The sequence below is a fragment of the Saimiri boliviensis genome, chromosome 8 (assembly GCF_048565385.1).
Source record: "Saimiri boliviensis isolate mSaiBol1 chromosome 8, mSaiBol1.pri, whole genome shotgun sequence".
NCBI classification, from domain to species: Eukaryota; Metazoa; Chordata; class Mammalia; order Primates; family Cebidae; genus Saimiri; species Saimiri boliviensis.
The window spans coordinates 95,500,785-95,523,594 of NC_133456.1; the positions used below are offsets into that span (position 1 = coordinate 95,500,785).

The following is a 22,810-nucleotide window of genomic DNA, read 5'->3' on the forward strand; positions in this document are numbered from 1 at the left end:
AACATCTGGAACTTAAAAAAACAAAACAAAACCCACAACACCCTCCCGAGTCTGTAGAAGGGGTCTGCGTGCCTGTGGGGTCAGACGTGCTTGTGCCTTCCACGGCGAAACAGGTTTTCTCTGCCTTCACTTTCACGTCCTGCTTGTGCAGACCCGGAAGGCCAGCTGGATGTGAGCGCAGGGCCCTCGCACGCCTCTTCCAAGCTCCTGCACCACTCTGGTCTTGTAGGTTCGGAGCCTTCATTCCCCAGAGTGTTTTATTCCCTGGCCTTTCCTCCTATGCTGTTTGGCTCCTCTATTTTTTGCCTTATCTGCTCTCGTGGCCCCAGGCAGCAGAGACTAACCAATTTGTTGTAAACATTTCCTACAAATGTCCTCCAGGCAGCACCTCGGCACTGGGAGAATGTCCAGTCAGGTGAGATCAAGGCCAGCCCTCGAGCCATACCCCTGTCCGCAGTTGCAAATAAGGCCCCTTCTTAGAACCTGTGCTGGGCATGTGGTCTGTTACCCTCAGGCCACCACAGTCTAGGCGGTGGGAGAGGGACCAGGATGAGTTAAAATGCCACAAAGCTGTCGATTCTGAGATCCAACTGGAATATCTCTGTTTTTTGTTTTTTGTTTTTTTTTGAGATGGAGTCTAGCTCTGTCACCCAGGCAGTGGCGTGATCTTGCCTCACCCCAACCTCCACCTCACAGGTTTTCAAGTGATTCTCCGGCCTCAGCCTCCCGAGTAGCTCAGATTTTAGGCATGTGGCACCAGGCCTGACTAATTTTTGTACCTTTTTTTTTTTTTTTTTTTTGAGATGGAGTTTCGCTCTTGTTACCCAGGCTGGAGTGCAATGGCGCGATCTCGGCTCACTGCAACCTCCGCCTCCTGGGTTCAGGCAATTCTCCTGCCTCAGCCTCCTGAGTAGCTGGGATTACAGGCATGTGCCACCATGCCCAGCTAATTTTTTTTGTATTTTTAGTAGAGACAGGGTTTCACCATGTTGACCAGGTTGGTCTCGATCTCTCGACCTCGTGATCCACCCACCTCGGCCTCCCAAAGTGCTGGGATTACAAGCTTGAGCCACCGCGCCCGGCCTGGAATTATTGTCTTTTAACTGCAAGTTTCTTTTTATGTTTTTGAATTTTTTAACTTTTCACCCAGGCCGGAATGCAGTGGTGTGTTCGTGGCTCACTGCAGCATCAACCTTCTGGGCTGAAGCCATCTTCTTGCCTCAGCCTCCTGAGTAGCTGGGACTACACCAAGCCTGGCTAATTTTTACTATTTTTTAGGGATAGAAGTCTCACTGTGTCATCTAGGCTGGTCTCTAACTCCTGGCCTCAAGTAATCCTTCCGCCCTGGCCTCCCAAAGTGTTGGGATTACAGGCATGAGCCACCACTTCTGGTCTATTCTTTTTACTCTTATTGTAATTATATATTTGTATTTGTTATTAACATTTGTATTAACAATTTGTATTAACATTTTATTTTGTACTTCCTATTACCCTGGATTTGTCTGGGGTTTTTCTCTTCCTTTCTTGTCTACTTCATGTAATTGGGATTTTTCTCTTATTCTCCTTTTTAAGCTGCTTGCCGAAAAGTTACATACTGTGTCTATTCTTTTAATGGCTAGTTATAATAATAACCTCAAGTTAAACAACTTTAACCTAGAAAATACAGGGACTTTGGAACACTTTGGTTCCAAAAAAACCACACACACATTATTGGCTAGTATTTGAGTTATAGCTGACTTATTTTTTATTTTTTATTTTTTTATTTTTATTTTTTGGAGACAGAGTCTCGCACTGTCACCCAGCCTGGAGTGCAATGGTGTGATTTCCACTTACTGCAACCTACACCTCCAGGGTTCAAAGGATTCTTCGGCCTCAGCCTCTCGAGTAGCTGAGATTACAGGCATCCGCCATCCTGGCTATTTTTTTGTATTTTTAGTAGAGAATAGGTTTCACTGTGTTGGCCAGGCTGTTCTCAAACTCCTGGTCTCAGGTGATCTGCCCACCTCCACCTCCCAAATTGCTAGGATGACAGGCATGAGCCACTGCACCTGGCCCACTGATCTTTTATATTGTCTCTGTAATTACCCCTTTTCCAAAATATCATATAGTTGGAATCACAGAGTATGTAGCCATTTCATATTGATTTCTTTTCCTGAGTATATGCATTATGGTTCCTCCATGTTTTAGACTATTTTCTTTTACCATAACAGAATACCTGAGACTGGGTAATTCATAAAAGAGATTTATTTTGGATCATGGATCTGGAGGCAGTGAAGTCCAAAGGCCCACTGACTGCATCACAACATGGCGGATCAGTAGAAGAAGTGGGTACACGCCAAAGAGGGGCCAACCTGGAGAAGTAACCTTGCCTATGTCAACCCTCTCTTGTGGTAACTAATCCATCCCCATGAGACTAACCCTGAAAGAGATTAATTCATTTTAATGACCTAAAGACCTCTTAAACCACCTACCTCTCAGCACTGCCACACTGAGAATCAAGACTAAACATAAGGGCCAATTTATATTCAAAGCATAGTACTCCATATCTTTATCTTTGCACAGCTTGATAGCTCATTTCTTTTTTGTTTGTTTGCTTGCTTTTCTTTTTTTCTTCTTTGGAGACAGAGTCTCGATCTGTTGCCCAGGCTGGAGTACAGTGGCACAATCTTGCCGCACAACAACCTTCACCTCCTGGGTTCAAGCGATTCTCTGGATTCATAATCTCCAGTAGCTGGGATTACAGGCACACCACCACACACAGCTAATTTGTGTTTTTAGTAGAGATGGGATTTCATCATGTTGCCCAGGCTGGCCTTGAACTCCTAGGTGCAAGCCTGAGGCTGCACATTCTGTCAGTGCTGTTCTCCAAGAGGCCCAGACACGTGCTGAAACATGGAAGGTGAGGCCAGCAAGCAGCTGACACACATTCCACCCAGCCGCCCCCATAAGCCCATGTTCTAAACCATTTGCATTGTTCCAATAATTGCTCTTTTAAAGAGAAAATGGGCTGGGCACAGTGGCTCACGCCTGTAATCCCAGCACTTTACAAAGCTGAAGCAGGAGAACTGCTTGACTTCGGGAGTTCCAGACCAGCCTGGGTGACACAGGGAGAACTCCTTGCTACTAGAAAACAAAGAATTATCCATGCGTGGTAGGGTGCACCTGTGGTTCTAACTACCCTGGAGCCTAAGGTGTTTGAACTGCTTGAGCTCAGGATTTCACGGCTGCAGTGACTTGTGACTGTGCCACTGCAGTCCAGCCTGGGTGATAAAGACTCTGTCTTAAAAAAAGAAAAAGATAAAAAGGGTTACACTAAAAAAGGTACATTTTCATTTTTCCCATTAATGTCCTACATACATCCCCAGGGTGATGGAGGAGAAAATACATTCTAAGATAATAGCCAAATTGGAATGATATCCTTCATAACATTTTTTCAACCAAATAGATTAGTGAGGATTCATTTAAATCTATATTAAAATCATAGCTAATAATTGGATTAGTTACTGATCTAGTTCACAACCACTTGGTTGACTGTATAAAATTCTGTTGAAGATTTCTCACGTGTGATTCAGAGAAACAAAATCAACTATGTCAATAGCATATCACCAAGCTAGGACAGGCAGGGTGCTTAACTTCAGCAATTTTTCACTTCTTTTACCCCTTCTTTGTCCATCAGCCAGTGCTGAAAACAATTAAATCTTAGTATTTATCGAACTTCTTAAAATTCTGAAAAGCACTGCAGGCCTTTAAAAGTTGGATTTCTTTAATGTTCTTATCTTCTCATGCCTGACAATCTCTTCAGCCACCGCGCCCGGCATCAGCAATTTTTTTTAAAGTACATCACCAGGCCGGGCGCAGTGGCTCAAGCCTGTAATCCCAGCACTTTGGGAGGCCGAGGCGGGTGGATCACGAGGTCGAGAGATCGAGGCCATCCCGGTCAACATGGTGAAACCCCGTCTCTACTAAAAATACAAAAAACTAGCTGGGCGTGGTGGCGCGTGCCTGTAATCCCAGCTACTTAGGAGGCTGAGGCAGGAGAATTGCCTGAACTCGGGAGGCGGAGGTTGCGGTGAGCCGAGATCGCGCCATTGCACTCCAGCCTGGGTAACAAGAGCGAAACTCCGTCTCAAAAAAAAAAAAAAAAAAAAAAAAGTACATCACCAGTTAAGCTTATCATGCTAAGTAAATAAACTAAATAGAAAATAAATCAGAAGGCACTGTGTTAGAAAAAAACTTCCAAATTTAAAGTTTAGTTGTAAAAGGCTATGAGGCAGAGGAAGAAATAAACTGGAACCCTGATAAAATGTAAACTGGAATGATAATTATCACTAAAAAGGAGGGATTCAATCCAGCTGCCTGAGAACATTTCATTATATAAATATAAATTATTATCTGTTTCAGTATTGGCAGAGGAAGGGCTATACCTCCATTAGACTTTAGTCAAATGTGGCGTTCTGGTTTCTACCAGTAATATAATATACACTGGTGATTTTTCTTTTCAGAACTCACATATGTATTTCATTTGATATCATCACAACCTGAGACACAGGTCATTAACAGGGACTATGGGGCCCATTTTATACCCAGTGAACCAGCCAACTCTCGCAGTTGAGGAAAGGTAAGCTGTCCAGGTGAGGTGGCTCATCATCTGTAATTCCAGCACTTTGGGAGGCCAAGGTGGGCAGATCACTTGAGCCCAGGAGTTGGAGACCAGCCTGAGCAACATGCCAAAAAACCATCTCTACAAAAAATACAAAAATTAGCTGGGTGTGGTGCCACATGCTTGTCATCCCAGCTACTCAGGAGGCTGAGGCATGAGGATCACTGAGCCCCAGGCGCAGAGGTTGAAGTGAGTTGAGCTCACACCACTGTACTCCAACCTAGGTGACACAGCAAGATCCTGTCTCAAAAAAAAAAGGGCTGGTGGGGTGGCTCACACTATAATCTCAGCACTTTGGGAGGCCGAGGCAGATCACTTGAGGTCAGAAGTTCAAGAACAGCCTGGTCAACACAGCAAAACCCGTCTCTACTAAAAATAACAAAATTAGCCTGGCGTGATGGCGCAGGCCTGTCATCCCAGCTACTTGGGAAGCTGATTCAGGAGAATCGCTTGAACAGGGGAGGCAGAGGTTGCAGCGAGCCAAGATGATGGAATCACTGCACTCCAGCCTGGGCAATAGAACAAGACTCCACTCAAAATAATAACAACAATAATAATAGTAATAAAAGTCACTTAGAGTCATTTCCCTATTCCAGAGCAAAGATGAGCTTTGAACAAACCAAATAATCAAAGTCAACACTGGCCAGCAACGGAAGCGAGTCACAGCAGATGACTCCAGATGCTGCACTGGAAAGAACCTGTGTGACAGCCCTGCTTGAATGACATAACCTGAAGCTAATGAAATATCATACAAACAAAAATGGAGAGAAACCCTACAAAACAGCTGACCTATACTCTCCAAAAACATAAATGTCACGACAATCAAGGAACTGTCCCAGATTAAAGGAGACTAGAGAAACGGAACAATCATACATAATGAAAATCCCCCATCTTGAATTTGCCTTGGCTATCAAGGATATTTTGGAGACAACTGGCAAAATCTGCATAAGGTCTATAGATTAGATATTAATATTGAGCCAATGTTAATATCCTGATTTTGAATATTATACTACAGTTATGTAAGCTAATTCCTTGCACTTAGAAAATACACATTATTTAGAAATAGAGGCATCATGTCTGCAACCTACAAACAATTCAGAAAAAAAATTTGTATTATGTAACTGTATTCATATTTATCTAGAAAGAAAGGAGGAGAAGGGGGAGAAAGGATAAACGTAAAATGTTAATATTTGGGGAATAATATCCAAAAATTATTTGTGCTACCTCTTATAATTTTTCTATAAGTCTGAAATTGTCAAAATAGAACTTTTTTTCATAATGATATGAACTATAACCCATCGAATAAACCAGGCGTCCCCAAACTATGGCCTGCGGGCCGCATGCAGCCAACTGAGGCCATTTATCCAGCCCCCCGCCACACTTCAGGAAGGGGCACCTCTTTCATTGGTGGTCAGTGAGAGGAGCACAGTATGTGGCGGCCCTCCAACGGTCTGAGGGACAGTGAACTGGCCCCCTGTGTAAAAAGTTTGGGGACGCCTGGAATAAACCATGAATCCATATTGATACAAGTAAATTAATAAATTGAGGGTTTGATGAGGAACAGAGATGTACATAGTCTCAAATTCCCTCCCCATAGGAGAAATTCAGCAGATACCACTGTTAGTGATCAATGCTAACATCGCCAGTAACAGGGCAAATCAAAACTGTATGGTCACAGTTAACATGCAATGAGATCACTGGGTCATTTCTGTGATACTCCTGTCAAAAAAGTCATACAAACTAAATCTAATCACCATGAAACCCAACTCGGGGACATTCTACATTACTGGACTTTACTCTTCAAAATATTCAAGGTCATGAATGTCAAGAGAAGACTGAGGAACTGTTCCAGACTGAAAGAATCTAAGAGACACAACTACTAAAGACAAGCCATAGATTGGAACGGGATCCTTTTGCTATAAAGGACATTACAGAGAGTAACAAAACTAGAATGTATTAATGTTGACTTTCTGAATGCAAGATTTGCACTGTAGTTATGCAGACTGTCCTGACTTGTAAGAATACCCACTAAAGTAATCAGGGGTGATGGCATAACGTCAGCCATTTACTCTCAAATAGTTCTGGGGGGGGGAAGTCTTTGTACTAAAACTTGGAAATTATCTCAAAATTGAAGCCTATTTCCAAAAGGTTAATAAAAAATAAATAAATGGAAAAGGTAAATTAGGCAAATCTCATTTCTCCCCGAGAAAAGATCTACATAAATCAGTGTTTAAAATTAAAATTATATAAATTTGATGGCACTGTAACAACTGTAATACATCCACACATGAACAATGACCACAGTTTTTGCACAATAAAATGACATCTAAGTCCAATTCTACCACTACACAGAGTGATAAAAATTATAAAATACAAAGAAGTCATCAATTAACTGTACACTATAAAGTACTAATGACAACTTCATGATTTGGATCTTTAAACAGCTGATATTTGGGCAGTTTGTGTATGTAAAACTCAATATTCCTGGTTTTTACTGGCAAAATCCACTTACAGATTAAAGAAGCCAAGTAACATTGTTTAAAATACTATATAAATTTTGATCAGACACATAGAATATAAAAATATTTCCCTTTAATAGTTTCATGTCATATATTAATATCTAATGAGAAAAAACAGCCCAGTAACAAAATTTTATCCTTCAGATCATATAATTTTTCTTTAAAACCTGTACATACTCTCTTGATGCTTTCCAAACTAGATCTTGATTTAGAATTGACTCAGCAGTTGATCCTAGAGGAGAAGACACTGATCCAGATTCCAATTCAGCAGCAACTGGAATGAAAAAGAAGGAATTACACTCATTACCTAAAAGACTGCACAGTTAACTAAGTGGAAGTCAGTAAAAGAGCTGAGAATTTTGTCAGTGTTAATAAGAAAAATCTGTATATACAACTAATATATAAGATTACTATTAATTTGCCCATGGTTGCACATTGAATTAATTATCCTTGTAGTTAATTATCAGAGCTTCTGGCTTTCTCACTCTTCATTTATTCAACAACCATGTGCAAAGTAAGCATTGGAATTACAAGATGAAGATGATACGGTCCACCTCTAACAAACATATGCTATAATCTGAAGAAACAAACATACAATTTCCATACAGAGTCACAGACACCACGGCAGGCATAAGACAGGGCACTAACACACAGAAGGGACACCTATCCCAGTTCCGAGTCAATACTGTGGGCTTTTTGATGGAAGCAATATGTAGACTGATACCTGAAGGACAAGGAAAACATGGGCCAGATAGAAGGAAGAAGCAAATGCCCAGAGCTGGAGCTAAGGAAGATCGCTGTGGAATTCCATGTGGTCTAGGGTGGCTGAACACCAGAGCAAAGGGGCCCCGAGAATAGAAATAAGGTTGAATAAGGTGACAGGGACCACATTGTTATGAGTGTTTTTATTCCATGCTAAGGAATTTGGAACTTCTCCTGAGGGCAAAGAGAAACCAATGACAAAGTAAATGGCTGGAGATTTAAAATGTTGCCTGTCAAGTGACTGTTTATGAACTGTAATTCCAGACTAAGTAGTACTGGATCAGTCTGGGGTCTTTAGTCCTTAAATCACTACCATAATCCTGAGAAGTTGATGATGCCTCTGTTTTCTGAGAATAATTTTCACATGCTGGTTGACAGTTCTATGGGGATTGCAGAAGTGAAGAAAGTGTAGAGCCAAAAAAAAAAAGAGAGAGAGACGCAAAGACTTCCTGAGATGTTTTTAAAGCTACGGAACATGATGAATTAATGAGACATAATAAGTATACTCTTCACTATGAATGTTTGTTTTCACATCTTTCATTAGATGTGTGTAAGAAAGAATATTTAAGGTAGCATCTATTAGCCAAACAATGGAAAGGGAAGCCACTCGCCATTTACAGTTTACTTCAGAAATCAATCTAAATTTAATTTATGAATTTTGGTAACATACCTCCTTCAAGTTCTCTAGTTATATTTTTTTCCAACTCCTGCTGCATCTGAAATAAATCAAATGTTATTTATAATGTTTAAGTTAGACAAGAGCCATTACCATGAGAATGATATATCACTTACAAAATGTGGCCTGTAATGTTCTTTTTTTTTTTTTTTTTTTTTTTTTTTTTGAGATGGAGTTTCGCTCCTGTTACCCAGGCTGGAGTGCAATGGCGTGATCTCGGCTCACCGCAACCTCCGCCCCCTGGGTTCAGGCAATTCTCCTGCCTCAGCCTCCTGAGTAGCTGGGATTACAGGCACGTGCCACCATGCCCAGCTAATTTTTTGTATTTTTTAATTAATTTATTTTTTTTTTGAGACGGAGTTCCGCTCTCGTTACCCAGGCTGGAGTGCAATGGCGCGATATCAGCTCACTGCAACCTCCGCCTCCTGGGTTCAAGCAATTCTCCTGCCTCAGCCTCCTGAGTAGCTGGGATTACAGGCACATGCCACCATGCCCAGCTAATTTTTGTATTTTTAGTAGAGACGGGGTTTCACCATGTTGACCAGGTTGGTCTCGATCTCTCGACCTTGTGATCCACCTGCCTCGGCCTCCCAAAGTGCTGGGATTACAGGCTTGAGCCACTGCGCCCGGCCTAATTTTTTGTATTTTTAGTAGAGACGGGGTTTCACTATGTTGACCAGGATGGTCTCGATCTCTTGACCTCGTGATCCACCCGCCTCGGCCTCCCAAAGTGCTGGGATTACAGGCTTGAGCCACCGCGCCCGGCCTGGCCTGTAATATTCTTAAAGACTACACTTGATTGCTCAAATATCAAAATAATCACAAATAAAATTCCTACTTGTTTTAAGTTTAGATTTTAAAAATGTGTAATGCTGTTTAATCTGATAAGAAGTACAATTAATATTGGGCTATTGCATATACATCATTTCAGAAAGGTGATGTTTTCTCTTAGTAGTACAAAGGTAAAACAACTGAAGTCAGGCCGGGCGCGGTGGCTCAAGCCTGTAATCCCAGCACTTTGGGAGGCCGAGGCGGGTGGATCACGAGGTCAAGAGATCTAGACCATCCTGGTCAACATGGTGAAACCCCGTCTCTACTAAAAATACTAAAAACTAGCTGGGCATGGTGGCACGCGCCTGTAATCCCAGCTACTCAGGAGGCTGAGGCAGGAGAATTGCCTGAACCCAGGAGGCGGAGGTTGCGGTGAGCTGAGATCGTGCCATTGCACTCCATCCTGGGTAACAAGAGTGAAACTCCGTCTCAAAAAAAAAAAAAAAACAACTGAAGTCATAGTTTGCAATGAATGCATTCTTAGCAAATGAATGTAATTCTTAGCAAAACTCTAACCTTTATAAAGCCTAATCAGTTTTTTCTTTTAACGGATTTTTCCTTAAAATAAACTTTCCAGCCAGGCACAGTGGCTCATGCCTATATTCCTAGCACTTTGGGAGATCAAGGCAGGCAGACTGAGGTCAGGAGTTCGATACCAAGCTGGGCAACACAGTGAAACCTCCGTCTCTACTAAAATACAAAAAAAATTAGCTAGGTGCGGCAGCATGCACCTATAATCCCAGCTACTTGGGAGGCTGAGGCAGGAGAATTGCTTGAACCCAGGAGGCGGAGGTGGCAATGAGCCGAGATCGCACCACTGCACTCAAGCCTGAGCGACAGAGCGAGACTCCATCTCCAAAATAACAAACAAAAAAATTTTCCATTCTCTATTTTTAGAAAATTAAAAATTTAAAATATGTTCTATGCTGTTTTTTGGTACAGAATCATCAACATATACGGGAAGAAAGTGATACTGTTATATCATGTGAAAATTCTACTGATAAAGATGTAAAGATGTAAAAATAAATATTAAGCTACCTATATATTATGAATATATAGACAGGCCTTATAAAATGAATAATGTGACAACAGCATTAGTAGGTCCTATAAAAGTAATAACTCAATACCAAATAAAGGGAGAAGCCTTTATTGAACTAATCTTATACTGCTATTCATTAATAAACACAACATAAAATATACATTTTTATATGACTTGTATTAAGGAACTACTAACATAATGTAGTTCTTCTCCTAAATATTTACTTCCTATGTGTAGTAAATTTTATTTCTTTATACTGTATTTACAAATACTTTCATAACATGTACATTTTGCTTAGATAAAAATGAAATACTCTGAACAAATTGCTTACCTTATGCTGAAGAAAACTCTCTACAAAGAGGATACTTCTTGCATAACAAATTCAAGTAGAGGTTATTTTTTCCCCCTAACACTTAAAGGGTACCTGGAAGAAGTTGATGCCTCTATTCCAGCCCTGGAGTGGCCTCCCACTACATAAATTCTCTTCCAGCCTTCATTGACCCTTGAATATGTGTCTCTGTGTGTGTGTGTATGTGTGCGCGCGTGTGTGTGTGTGTGTGTTTTTTTTAAGATGGAGTCTCACTTTGTTGCCCAGGCTGGAATGCAGTGGTGCAATCTTGGCTCACTGCAACCTCCACCTCCTGGGTTCAAGCAATTCTCCTGCCTCAGCTTCCTGAGTAGCTGGGACTAGGGCATGTGCCACCACACCCAGCTAAATTTTGTATTTTTTAGTAGAGACAGGGTTTCACCACACTGGAAAGGCTGGTCTTGAACTCCTAACCTCATGATCCGCCTGCCTCAGCCTCCCAAAGTGCTGGGATTACATGTGTGAGCCACTGCGCCAGGCCAACCCTTGAATATTTTACCACATAAATGACAGAGAAATGCTAATATTATGCATTATTAGATATGCATATAAAAGCATTATGCATATTAAAGCTTTTCTACCTTTGAGAAAAGGACACCAGGCCAGACATGAAGGCTCAATGGGAAAAGGGGAAGACCCAAAATGCAGGAGGGAGTTGCTCTGGGAGGAACACCCGAAAACTGGCAAATATGTCTCTTTTATTTTATTCCTACTTTCCCATTAAATCACACATTTTCCTCATATTTCCCTTAATACAAATTTAGAATTATTGTCTCCAGTTAACACAGTGCCTGATGCAGACTATGGAAGGGAAAAGGAGAGAAAAATGTCTTGGTGGCATTAATAACTGTCCTATTGAGGTAGACATGGTCCCGTCAATGGTTTTTGAAATGTGTAAAGCAATAGCTAAGGAGAAACTGAACACTGCTAGAGGAAATAAAAAAGCTTAATAAATTAGTAATCTCTTATGCTAATAATGCATAATACAAAATCAAGAGCTACTAGGAGTAAAATAAATAAACTATGTTTTATAAAATTGCTCCTCTTTTCTCTGTGGCCTGTTTATTTCCAGGTGGGAGCTATGTTTCAGATGGTGGAGGTAGCTTGAAGTCCAACATTACCCTGTCTCAAAAAAAAAACAAACATAAAACAAAAAAAGAATTAAATGAGAAATCTGAAACCCAAAGGGAAAAGACAACATAACTAACCTTGGTCAAGTATTTCTCCATGCTATTATTTGAAGTCCGTGGATTTGAGGTAGAGATCAGTAAGTTTTCTCTTGGAATAAGTTTTCTGTTCAGATCTAAGCTATCATTAAGATTTCTAACACAAGGAAACTCCAGGACTGGCCTGGTAGTGAGAGTGGTGAATAAAGATCTGGTCTGCTGTTTTTCCACAAGAAGTTTGGTGTTGACCTCTGCTAGCCTCTCATTAGTTCTGTGAAGATTGCAGAAGACACATGCTTAGTATTTAACTTTTCCCTAAATGATTCCTAAGAGATGTGCATTTTTAAAAAAGTTATCATAAGAGTAAATGAAATTTCCCACAACAAATACTAGGGAAAAAGGAGACAGCTGAGTTGGTGATCAAAAAGAACTAAAGAGCCTCAAAGGTAGTTAGCTCCTAACATTGCTCCCAAGACATCAGAGCCAGGGACTGCCCTCTGTTTTCCACACACTCCCTAAGGCTGACCAAGTTGTTATTTTTAACCACTTTATGAATTATACTTCCCTTCATCCCTATGTTAATCATTCCCTATTTCACTAGCATGCCTTCATGTAGTAGAAAAACTATACAGGCTCGTTTGTTTACAGTGCCCTCTAGTGATAACACCGGAGATCAAGGAAAGTTAATTTATAGAGTGCTAGAATGTGCCTGAGTAGTAGTAATACTTGACCTTTCTGGTTTAAGCTGTGATTTTCAAAAAAAAAAAAAAAAAAGCTCAACTCACTAATAATTCTATTTATGGTAATGCTTACAACAATTTGATGACAATATCAATGTCTAACAGTTTCAAAAGCACAAAGCATAAAGACAGATCTAGTTAACTACATGAGAATATGAATGGAATAGCCATATAAAATTTAAAAAACAGGGGAGAGACATAAACTGTCCTGGACTTATATTTTAAAGGTAAGTTAATTTACTAACATCACTTTCCAAAATTATATTACCTAGTTGGCTTTCACTTACCATTAATCTCATGAACCTGTCTCACTAAGAATTATGCTTTCAGGCAAATCAGTGAGCTTAATTTATTTCCTATGATTCTATATTTTGACTTACTTGTTTAGTTTTTTTGACAAGGATTTTCTAACTTTTAATTCTTCTAGATAGAGTTGTTTATATTTTTCCAGTTCAGTTTTATTAAAGTCTTCTTGAGAAGTTTTCATTTTGGAGAGTTCAGATTCCAGATCTTTAATTCTGAGTTCCATTTGACTTTTCATTGAAGCAAAATTATTCTCTCTTAACTGTTCTAAGTTTTCTTGAGATGCTGCTTGTGCCTAATAAAAATTAAAAGCATATGTTTTAAAAATATACAACCTGAGTAAGACCAAGGCCACCTCCTCGGTGTCTAAGGGCTGCTTTGTTTTTAAGCCAAACTACAAAAACAGAAAGATCTGTGTGTCAATACGCATTGGTCAGAGATAAGAGGACATTCCAGGGCTCTAATTGAAAAGGGAACACAAATACACCTTCCAAAGAAATGAAAGTGAGTTTCTACTAGAGAAGCATTTTGATCCTTGATGAAGTAATCAAAACAATAAAGGCTGACTGGCAACCCAGATGTCTAATGATGGGGGAAATGTTATGTAGAAAATAAAATGATAATTGGTAACAGGAAAACCTAAGAAAGAAAATGAGTACAAATTTGTATATATTTTCTAATGAAAATTGTATAAAAATTATTTTTTGTTAGAATATTCATGGGAAGACGAATATGCTTACAATTTTTGATGTGATATTCCATTTTATGAATAAACTTGGCAAAGTAAATTAAAGCAATCATCTGTATGGAACATATAGGAACTTAGGGCTTAGTAACTGCATGTTTGTTAAGTAAAATATTGCATGTTCTAACTTAGGGATAAATGCTGTGCACATCAATATATATGTTGAGAAAAAAGGCCAAGGTCATGGATCTCTTACAGTAATTTTACCTGTTAGAGCACAAGGTTATGGAATCACCCAGAGTACAAGTAAAGGAATTTGGAATGTGATCCTGAGCCTTCCTGACTAGCTCTATGGCTTGGGCCCTGCTGTTTAACCTTTCCCTAGGTCTTTTCTTCATCTGTAAAATGAGAAACTATATTAGCTTATCACTAAGATTTCTCCCTATTCTCATTCCAAGTCTCTAAGAGCTAACATGTAGGCTCATGCCTGTAATTTTAGCACTTTGGGATCACTTGAAGCCAAGAATTCAAGACCAGCCTGGGCAACAAAGCAAGACTCTGTTTCTACTAAAAATAAGAATTAAAAAGTCAGCCAGGCATTATGATATGCGTCTGTAGTCCCAGCTATCCAGGAGGCTGAGTAATAAACATTTGTACTCATGAACTCTGATAATATAAAAAATAATGAAATTAATTAAAAATTTCAAAAAGTGAACAATTTAAGAACAATGGAAGAGTATGGTATAATTTCTAAAGCACAATTTTTTCTTTTCCTGATGGTTCTGTTTTATGCCAACTGATTTTTTTTTTTTTTTTTTTTTTTGACACGGAGTTTCGCCCTTGTTACCCAGGCTGGAGTGCAATGGCGCGATCTCGGCTCACCGCAACCTCCGCCTCCTGGGCTCAGGCAATTCTCCTGCCTCAGCCTCCTGAGTAGCCGGGATTACAGGCACGTGCCACCATGCCCAGCTAATTTTTTGCGCTTTTAGTAGAGACGGGGTTTCACCATGTTGACCAGGATGGTCTCGATCTCTCGACCTCGTGATCCACCCGCCTCGGCCTCCCAAAGTGCTGGGATTACAGGCTTGAGCCACCGCGCCCGGCGCCAACTGATCTTAATATCCAAATAATTCTCTAGTGAGAATCATTATCCTGAATGATTAATTTAGTTATAATAATGATGGGAACTGAAATATCTAAAGGGAGAAACAGATGCCATTTTCCTTCTAGAAATCTATAGAACAAACTGCTATAAGGGATGTAGAAGAAACACACACAGTGTATATGTCCAAAATACAATTTGCAGTGAATGAATGAAAGCACACTACATATAAACAAACCTGTAAAAAGAGATTGACTTCTTTTAATTTTTCTACTATTTCCTGTCTTGCTCTTTCTTCAATCTCCTGTTTATACTGTTTGACTTGACCACATTCTACCATATTCCTTTCTATATGACTTCTGAGGTTTATCACTTCTTGTTCCAACTTCTCTTTATTCTTCTGTAGTTTTTCACATTTCTTCTGTATTGTTTTCATAGATAACAACTCCTGCTGAAGAACTTGATTCTTTGTATCCAGATGCAGACATTTTGAACCTGCAGTCTCCAGTTCTGCTGTCAGATCATCAATCTGAATGAAGACAAAAATATAGTGCAATAATGAATGAAGTAGCCTGAGAACAGCCTAACATAAAACCAAGAACAAATTCACTTGCCACAAAATGTTGTTTGAACTATAAAATATTCTTCCAGCCGGGCGCGGTGGCTCAAGCCTGTAATCCCAGCACTTTGGGAGGCCGAGGCGGGTGGATCACAAGGTCGAGAGATCGAGACCATCCTGGTCAACATAGTGAAACCCCGTCTCTACTAAAAATACAAAAAACTAGCTGGGCGTGGTGGTGCGTGCCTGTAATCCCAGCTACTTAGGAGGCTGAGGCAGGAGAATTGCCTGAGCCCAGGAGGCGGAGGTTGCAGTGAGCCGAGATCGCGCCATTGCACTCCAGCCTGGGTAACAAGAGCGAAACTCCGTCTCAAAAAAAAAAAAAAAATATTCTTCCAATGTGGACCCTTAAATTACTCAGAAAATAAAAAACAAAGTTAAAGCCACCAGGAGTTACAAAAATATATTCCTTATTTTCATCATCTTTGCTACACAACATTTGCACTTGATCTTCAACTTACATTCTTCTGTGATTGTTTCATGTCTTTCCTCCTTACATGGCTCTAAGATGCAGTAGAAAGTCTCTTACTGCTTTCCCCATAAAAACTCCCTAGAATTTCCAAAAAAAAGTTCTGGGGAGATCCTATTATCTAGGCATTGTAAAAAAAAAAAAAATGGTTCCCAGAATAAGACTTTTAAAATAAGACTCTAATTAATAAATCCTGTAATACAGATTCTAATGCCATAAGCCTTTTTCTAAGCTGCAAATTTTTTATGCTAATTTGAGTTGCATTCTAAGGGGTAATAATTCTTGGTGTTAAGGCCACAGAATAAAAAACCTTGAAATAAATTCATGTACTTACAGCCAATTGATTTTAAATAAAGGTGCTAAGAACATACATTGGGAAATGGACATCTTCTTTAATAAATAGTGCTAATAAATTGAATATCCATATGCAGAAGAATGAAACTAGACCCCTAACATCATATACTAAGGTCAACTCAAAATTGATTAAAGATGTAAAAAACTAAGACCTTGGCCGGCCGCGGTGGCTCAAGCCTGTAATCCCAGCACTTTGGGAGGCCGAGGCGGGTGGATCACGAGGTCGAGAGATCGAGACCATCCTGGTCAACATGATGAAACCCCATCTCTACTAAAAAATACAAAAAACTAGCTGGGCGTGGTGGCGTGTGTCTGTAATCCCAGCTACTCCGGAGGCTGAGGCAGGAGAATTGCCTGAGCCCAGGAGGCGGAGGTTGCGGTGAGCCGAGATCGTGCCATTGCACTCCAGCCTGGGTAACGAGCGAAACTCCATCTCAAAAAAAAACAAAAAAAACAAAAAAAACTAAGACCTTGAAACTGTAAGTCTACTAGAAGAGAGGGAAAATGCTTCAGGACATTGGTCTAGGCAAAGATTTTATGGGTATTTTCAAACGCATAGGCAAGAAAACAAAAATAGACAAATGGGACAATATTAAACTGAAAAGCTGCATAGCAACAGAAATAATTAACAGAGTGAAGAGACAATCTGTAGAATGGGAGAAACTATGTGCAAACTATTCATCTGACAAGGGACTAATATCCAGAATATACAAGGAACTCAACCCAACAGCAAAAAGAATAAATAATCCAATTCAAAAGTAGGCAAAAATCTGAAACACATTTCTCATAAGAAGACATACCAATGGCCAAAAGTATATGGCAAAAATGTTCAACACCACTAATCATCAGAGAAATGCAAATCAAAACCAGCAAGTGATACTATCTTATTCTAGTTAGAATGGCTACTATCAAAAGACAAAAGATAACAAATGCCAGCAAGGGTGCAGAGAACAGGGAACTCTTAGATATTGCTGGTGGGGATGTAAAGTAGTACAGCCACTATTTTTAAAAATGTGAGGCCGGGCGCAGTGGCTCAAGCCTGTAATCCCAGCACTTTGGGAGGCCGAGGCGGGTGGATCACGAGGTCAAGAGATCGAGACCATCCTGGTCAACACGGTGAAACCCCGTCTCTACTAAAAATACAAAAAATTAGCTGGGCATGGTGGCGCGTGCCTGTAATCCCAGCTACTCAGGAGGCTGAGGCAGGAGAATTGCCTGAACCCAGGAGGCGGAGGTTGCGGTGAGCCGAGATCGCGCCATTGCACTCCAGCCTGGGTAACAAGAGCGAAACTCCATCTCAAAAAAAAAAAAAAAAAAAAAAAAAAAAATGTGAAGTTTTTCAAAAAGCTAAAAATACTACTGCCATATGATATAGCTATTCCACTATGGGGTATTTATCCAGGAGAAAGGGAAACAGCATGTCAAAGGGATAGCTGCATTTCCATGTTTATTGCAGTACTATTCACAATAGCTAAGATATGGAATCAACCTAAATGTCCATCAATAGACAGTGGATAAAGAAAATGTGGTGTATAGAGATACACAAAGACGAAATCAACAGACACTGAGGACTCCAAAAGGAAGGAGGGAGAGAGGGGGGCCAGGGCTGAAGAACTTCCTATTGGGTCTATGTTCAGAATCTGGGTGACAGGATCAACAGAAGTCCAAACCTTGGCATCATGCAGTATACCCTTGTAACAAACCTGCACATTTACCCTTTGAATGTAAAACGAAAATGGAAAATGTTTAAAAAAAAAAAAAAAAAAAAAAAAAAAAAGGAAGATAGGTTGTGGGGGCCAGTTACAGTGGCTCACGCCTGTAACTCCAGCACTTTGGAAGCTAAGGTAGGCGGATTACCCAAGGTCAGGAGTTCGAGACCAGCCTGGACAAAACAGTGAAATCCCATCTCTACTAAAAATATAAAAATTAGCCAGGCATAGTGGCCGACACCTGTAGTCCCACCTACTTGGGTGGCTGAGGCAGGGGAATTGCTTTAACACAGGAGGCAGGGGTTACAGTGAGCTGAGACTGCGCCACTGCACTCCAGCATGGGCGACAAGAGCAAAACTCTGTCTCAGAAAAAGAAAAATGTGTTGCATACATAGGATGGAATACTATTCAGTCATTACAAAAAAAAAGAATGAAATCATGTCAGTAACATTATGTTAAATAAAAGAGGTCAGGCACAGGAAGACAAACATCTCAGGTTCTCACTGATATGCAAGTGCTAAAAAGAAAACCCAAGCTCACGGAAGTAGAGAGTAGAATCATGGGTATTAGAGGCTGGGAAAAGCAGGAGGGAGGAGAGGTGGGCAAAGGGGCGGGGAAGGGAGAAGGTGCTGGGTTGATGGCCACCAAATTAGAGCTAGCTAGGAGGAATGACAAAGAAATGATAAATGTTTGAGATGATGGATATGCTAATTAGCTTGCACATTGTATACATCTATTGAAATATCACTCTGTAGCCATAAATATGTATAATTTTGTGTCAACTAAAAATAAAAGGAGAAATATTCATCCCATGATAAAACAGAACATGGGCCAACCTCAGTGACTCATTTCTCATGAATAGAATGTGGTACAGGTAACAGCATGTGACTTCATTTTCCTTTCCTCAATGAGGAAGTACAGAGAACATTACAAAATCATTTCTAATCTTCTTAGTAGTAAAATAAATGTAGTACCCTTTGAATGTTAAGAAGTTAAATACAGCCGGGCGCGGTGGCTCAAGCCTGTAATCCCAGCACTTTGGGAGGCCGAGGCGGGTGGATCACAAGGTCAAGAGATCGAGACCATCTTGGTCAACATAGTGAAACCCCGTCTCTACTAAAAATACAAAAAATTAGCTGGGCATGGTGGCACATGCCTGTAATCCCAGCTACTCAGGAGGCTGAGGCAGGAGAATTGCCTGAACCCAGGAGGCGGAGGTTGCGGTGAGCCGAGATCGCGCCATTGCACTCCAGCCTGGGTAACAAGAGCAAAACTCTGTCTCAAAAAAAAAAAAAAAAAGAAGTTAAATACAATTTCTCCGTTACCTTACTTTAAGCCAATCTGTATAAAGACCATCTCATCTTTATGTTGGACCACAATGCTTCTCCATATCTTACCAACTGGCTCAGAAATTTTGAAATTCAAATGACTAATGTGGCTATTACTCATCTCTCATTAATTACCTAAACAAGGCCAGGTGCAGTAGCTCATGCCTGTAATCCCAGCACTTTGGGAGGCCAAGGCGGCTGATCACGAGGTCAGGAGTTCGAGACCATCCTGGCTAACATGGTGAAACCCTGTCTGTAGTAAAAATACAAAAAATTAGCCAGGTGTGGTGGCAGGTGCCTGTAATCCCAGCTACTTGGGAGGCTGAGGCAAGAGAATTGCTTCAACTTGGGAGGCAGAGGTTGCAGTGAGCCGAGATCATGCCACTGCACTCCAGACTGGCGACAGAGGGAGACTCTGTCTCAAAAAAAAAAAAATTACCTAAACACTACATGATTTTTAAGTGCTGCACTTATGAAAACTTTTCTTTGAATGGGTTGAACTATTGATTCCATGAACCATCTACCAAGCTGTACAGTATAGCTGTGCATTTCTGTTTAAGTAAACAAAAGGAAATACTAGAAACTGTGGTTTCCAAAAATGTAGGATCTGTGCCAAGAAAAGATCAGACTCAGTGTTATACCTTGAAAACTCCAGGTACCAGATCATAAGAGGATTTAACTGTAAACTGAAAGATGATCGATTAGCTCAATTTCCAATGGGGAAAGCTGACAACCCCAACTTTACCTCTCCTTCCTGGACAGTAAACATTTAAGATGATGAATTCATAGAATTAACAGATGATTCTGTGAGTTATAATGAGTTAATAAAACATAATGTAGTAAACAATAGACTATGTCAGCAGATTCTGTGATCAGGATTTGATGGAAATGGGACTGGAGAGAGAGGCACTGGGTGAGACTAAAGGTTGGAAAGAAGAAAAGGAATGAACTCTAGCTTTGTAAGCCTCACTTGCCATCGTGTAATAGGGTCTGCAAGGCATGAGCCATAGGCTCCTTCAAGAAGCAAAAAGTATAGGGGTTCAGTCAAGATGGTGAGAAAAATTGTAAAATAATAGGAAATAGTCACAAACCTTCTTGAAAGGCCAGGGGGGTTGCACAGCCTCAGTAAAAGGTTTGGCTGAAGGAAGCCTAATCCTCTTTATCTTGAATTAACAGCAGAAAAACAAATAACAAGGGAATGTGGGAGAGTTTATCTAAATAACATGTTTACTCATTTGGTCCTAAAACTAAACTTTGATCATTTGCAGGCAGGATGGCTCTCTCTCGGGGAAGTTGACCAGGTTAATTACCCTCTAGTGGTGTTGACTCAAAGCCTTCGTCATTTAATGTGTGCTGAATAAATGGCCAGTGAGGCCAGCTAGTCAGGGCCACCATAGCTGCTACAACTCTTTTGGTCAGCAGCCTGGCTCCCTAGTCTGCTCTTTCACTGAATATCTGTGCCTGGGTACATTATTCATTCATTGTGCAGCTGGGGTCTGCAGGATGGACCCCAGCAAAAAGTGAAGTTAAGACACTGCAGTACACTGACTATTATTACATAAATTATAAACATAATATGCAACTTGACTGAAAAAGAGTTCTCATTAAACTTGGTTTGGTAGTGGCATAAGAAAAGATATAGATCAACATATTAGAATTGAGAATCCAAGCCGGGAGCAGTGGCTCAGGCCTGTAATCCCAGCACTTTGGGAGGCCAAGGCAGGCAGATCACAAGGTCAGGCGTTCGAGACCAGCCTGTCCAATATGGTGAAACCCTGTCTCTGCTTTAAAAAATACAAAAATTAGCCGAGTGTGGTGGTGCGTGCCTATAGTCTCAGCTACTCAGGAGGCTGAGGCAGGAGAATTGCTTGAACCTGGGAAGTGGAGGTTGCAGTGAGCCAAGATCACGCTACTGCACTCCAGCCTGGGTGACAAAGTGAAAAAATAAAAATTAAAATTAGAATTGAGAAACCAAAAATAAACCCACACATTCAGGGTTGACTAATTTTCAGAAGGGTAACAAAACAATTAAATGGGAAAAGAACTGCCTTTCCAACAAATGGTGCTAGGACAACTGAATATCCTTAAGTAAAGAATAAAGTTGGACTCCCACCAAATACCATACATAAAAACTATAAAGCTCAAATATTTAGCTCAAAATAAAACAGCTAGAGGTAAGAGCTAAAACTATAAAACTCACAGCAGAAAATACAGGTATATATCTTGTGACTACACTTCGCAGTGGTTTCTTAGATGACAAGAAAAACAAATTAACTGGAACTCATCAAAACGTTATAACTGCTGTGGCTTGAAAAAACACTATGTAGGTGAAAACGCAAGCCACGGAGAGGGAGAAAATATTTGAAAAGCATACATTTGACATAGGATTTACACCTAGGAAACAAAAAAGCCTTGCAATTCAAAAATAAAAAGATACCAAGCTAAAAAACGGGCAAAGGATTTGAATAGACATTTCTACAAAGAATATACACACATGGCTAATAAGCACATAAAAGATAATTTGCATTAGAGAAAGGTAAATCAAACCACTTCACACCACTAGGATGGTATCTTTTTCCAATCAAAAAGGTAGAAAATAATTGTTAACAAGGACGTGGAAAACTCAGAACCCTCATATGCTGATGGAAATGTAAAATGATGCAGCCACTTTGGAAAACAGACTGGCAGCTCCTTAAAAGGTTAACATAGACAGCACTATTCACAATAGCAAAGATAGGAAATCAACCTAAATGTCTATCAATGAATGATTGGATAAAGATAATGTGGTATATACCTACAATGGAAAAACTATTGCCCATAAAAAAGAATAAAACCATGTCTTTTGTAGCAACGGGGCGGGCTGGAGGGGGGGGAACTGGAGGCCATTATCTTAAGTAAAACAAAACACAAAGCCAAATACCACATGTTCTCACTTATAAGTGGGTGCTAAATAATGTGCACACATGAACAGAGTTTGGAATCATAGTCATTGGAGACTTGGAAGGATGGGAGGAGGATAAGAAATTACATAATGGGTACAATGTATACTATTTGGGTAATGGTGACCCTAAAAGCCCAGACTTCATTCACCACTGCCCAATAGAGCCATGAAACAAAAGAACAGTTGTGCCCCCTAAATTTATACAAGTTTTTTTTTTTTTTTTTTTTTTGAGATGGAGTTTCACTCTTGTTACCCAGGCTGGAGTGCAATGGCACGATCTCGGCTCACTGCAACCTCCGCCTCCTGGGTTCAGGCAATTCTCCTGCCTCAACCTCCTGAGTAGCTGGGATTACAGGCACGCGCCACCATGCCCAGCTAATTTTTGTATTTTTAGTAGAGACGGGGTTTCACCATGTCGACCGGGATGGTCTCGATCTCTCGACCTCGTGATCCACCCGCCTCGGCCTCCCAAAGTGCTGGGATTACAGGCTTGAGCCACCGCGCCTGGCTTTTAAAAATATTAAGCATAGAATTACCAT

At 40.4% G+C, this 22,810-nt stretch overlaps 1 protein-coding gene across 8 annotated transcripts in view; it reads right to left on the reverse strand.

The window, feature by feature from the left end:
• Positions 1-602: 602 nt before the first annotated feature.
• ANKRD26 (ankyrin repeat domain containing 26) overlaps positions 603-22,810 on the reverse strand; it is a 105,508-nt gene continuing 83,300 nt past the window's right edge. For all 8 annotated transcript variants that reach the window (XM_074404896.1, XM_074404895.1, XM_039478944.2 and 5 more), the window contains 5 exons: positions 15,089-15,379; positions 13,141-13,358; positions 12,063-12,291; positions 8,612-8,657; positions 603-7,453 (listed from right to left, as the gene is read on the reverse strand). In XM_074404896.1, coding sequence (XP_074260997.1) covers positions 7,320-7,453; positions 8,612-8,657; positions 12,063-12,291; positions 13,141-13,358; positions 15,089-15,379 — 918 coding nt within the window. In that variant the 3' untranslated portion in view covers positions 603-7,319. The remainder of the gene's footprint in view (positions 7,454-8,611; positions 8,658-12,062; positions 12,292-13,140; positions 13,359-15,088; positions 15,380-22,810) is intronic.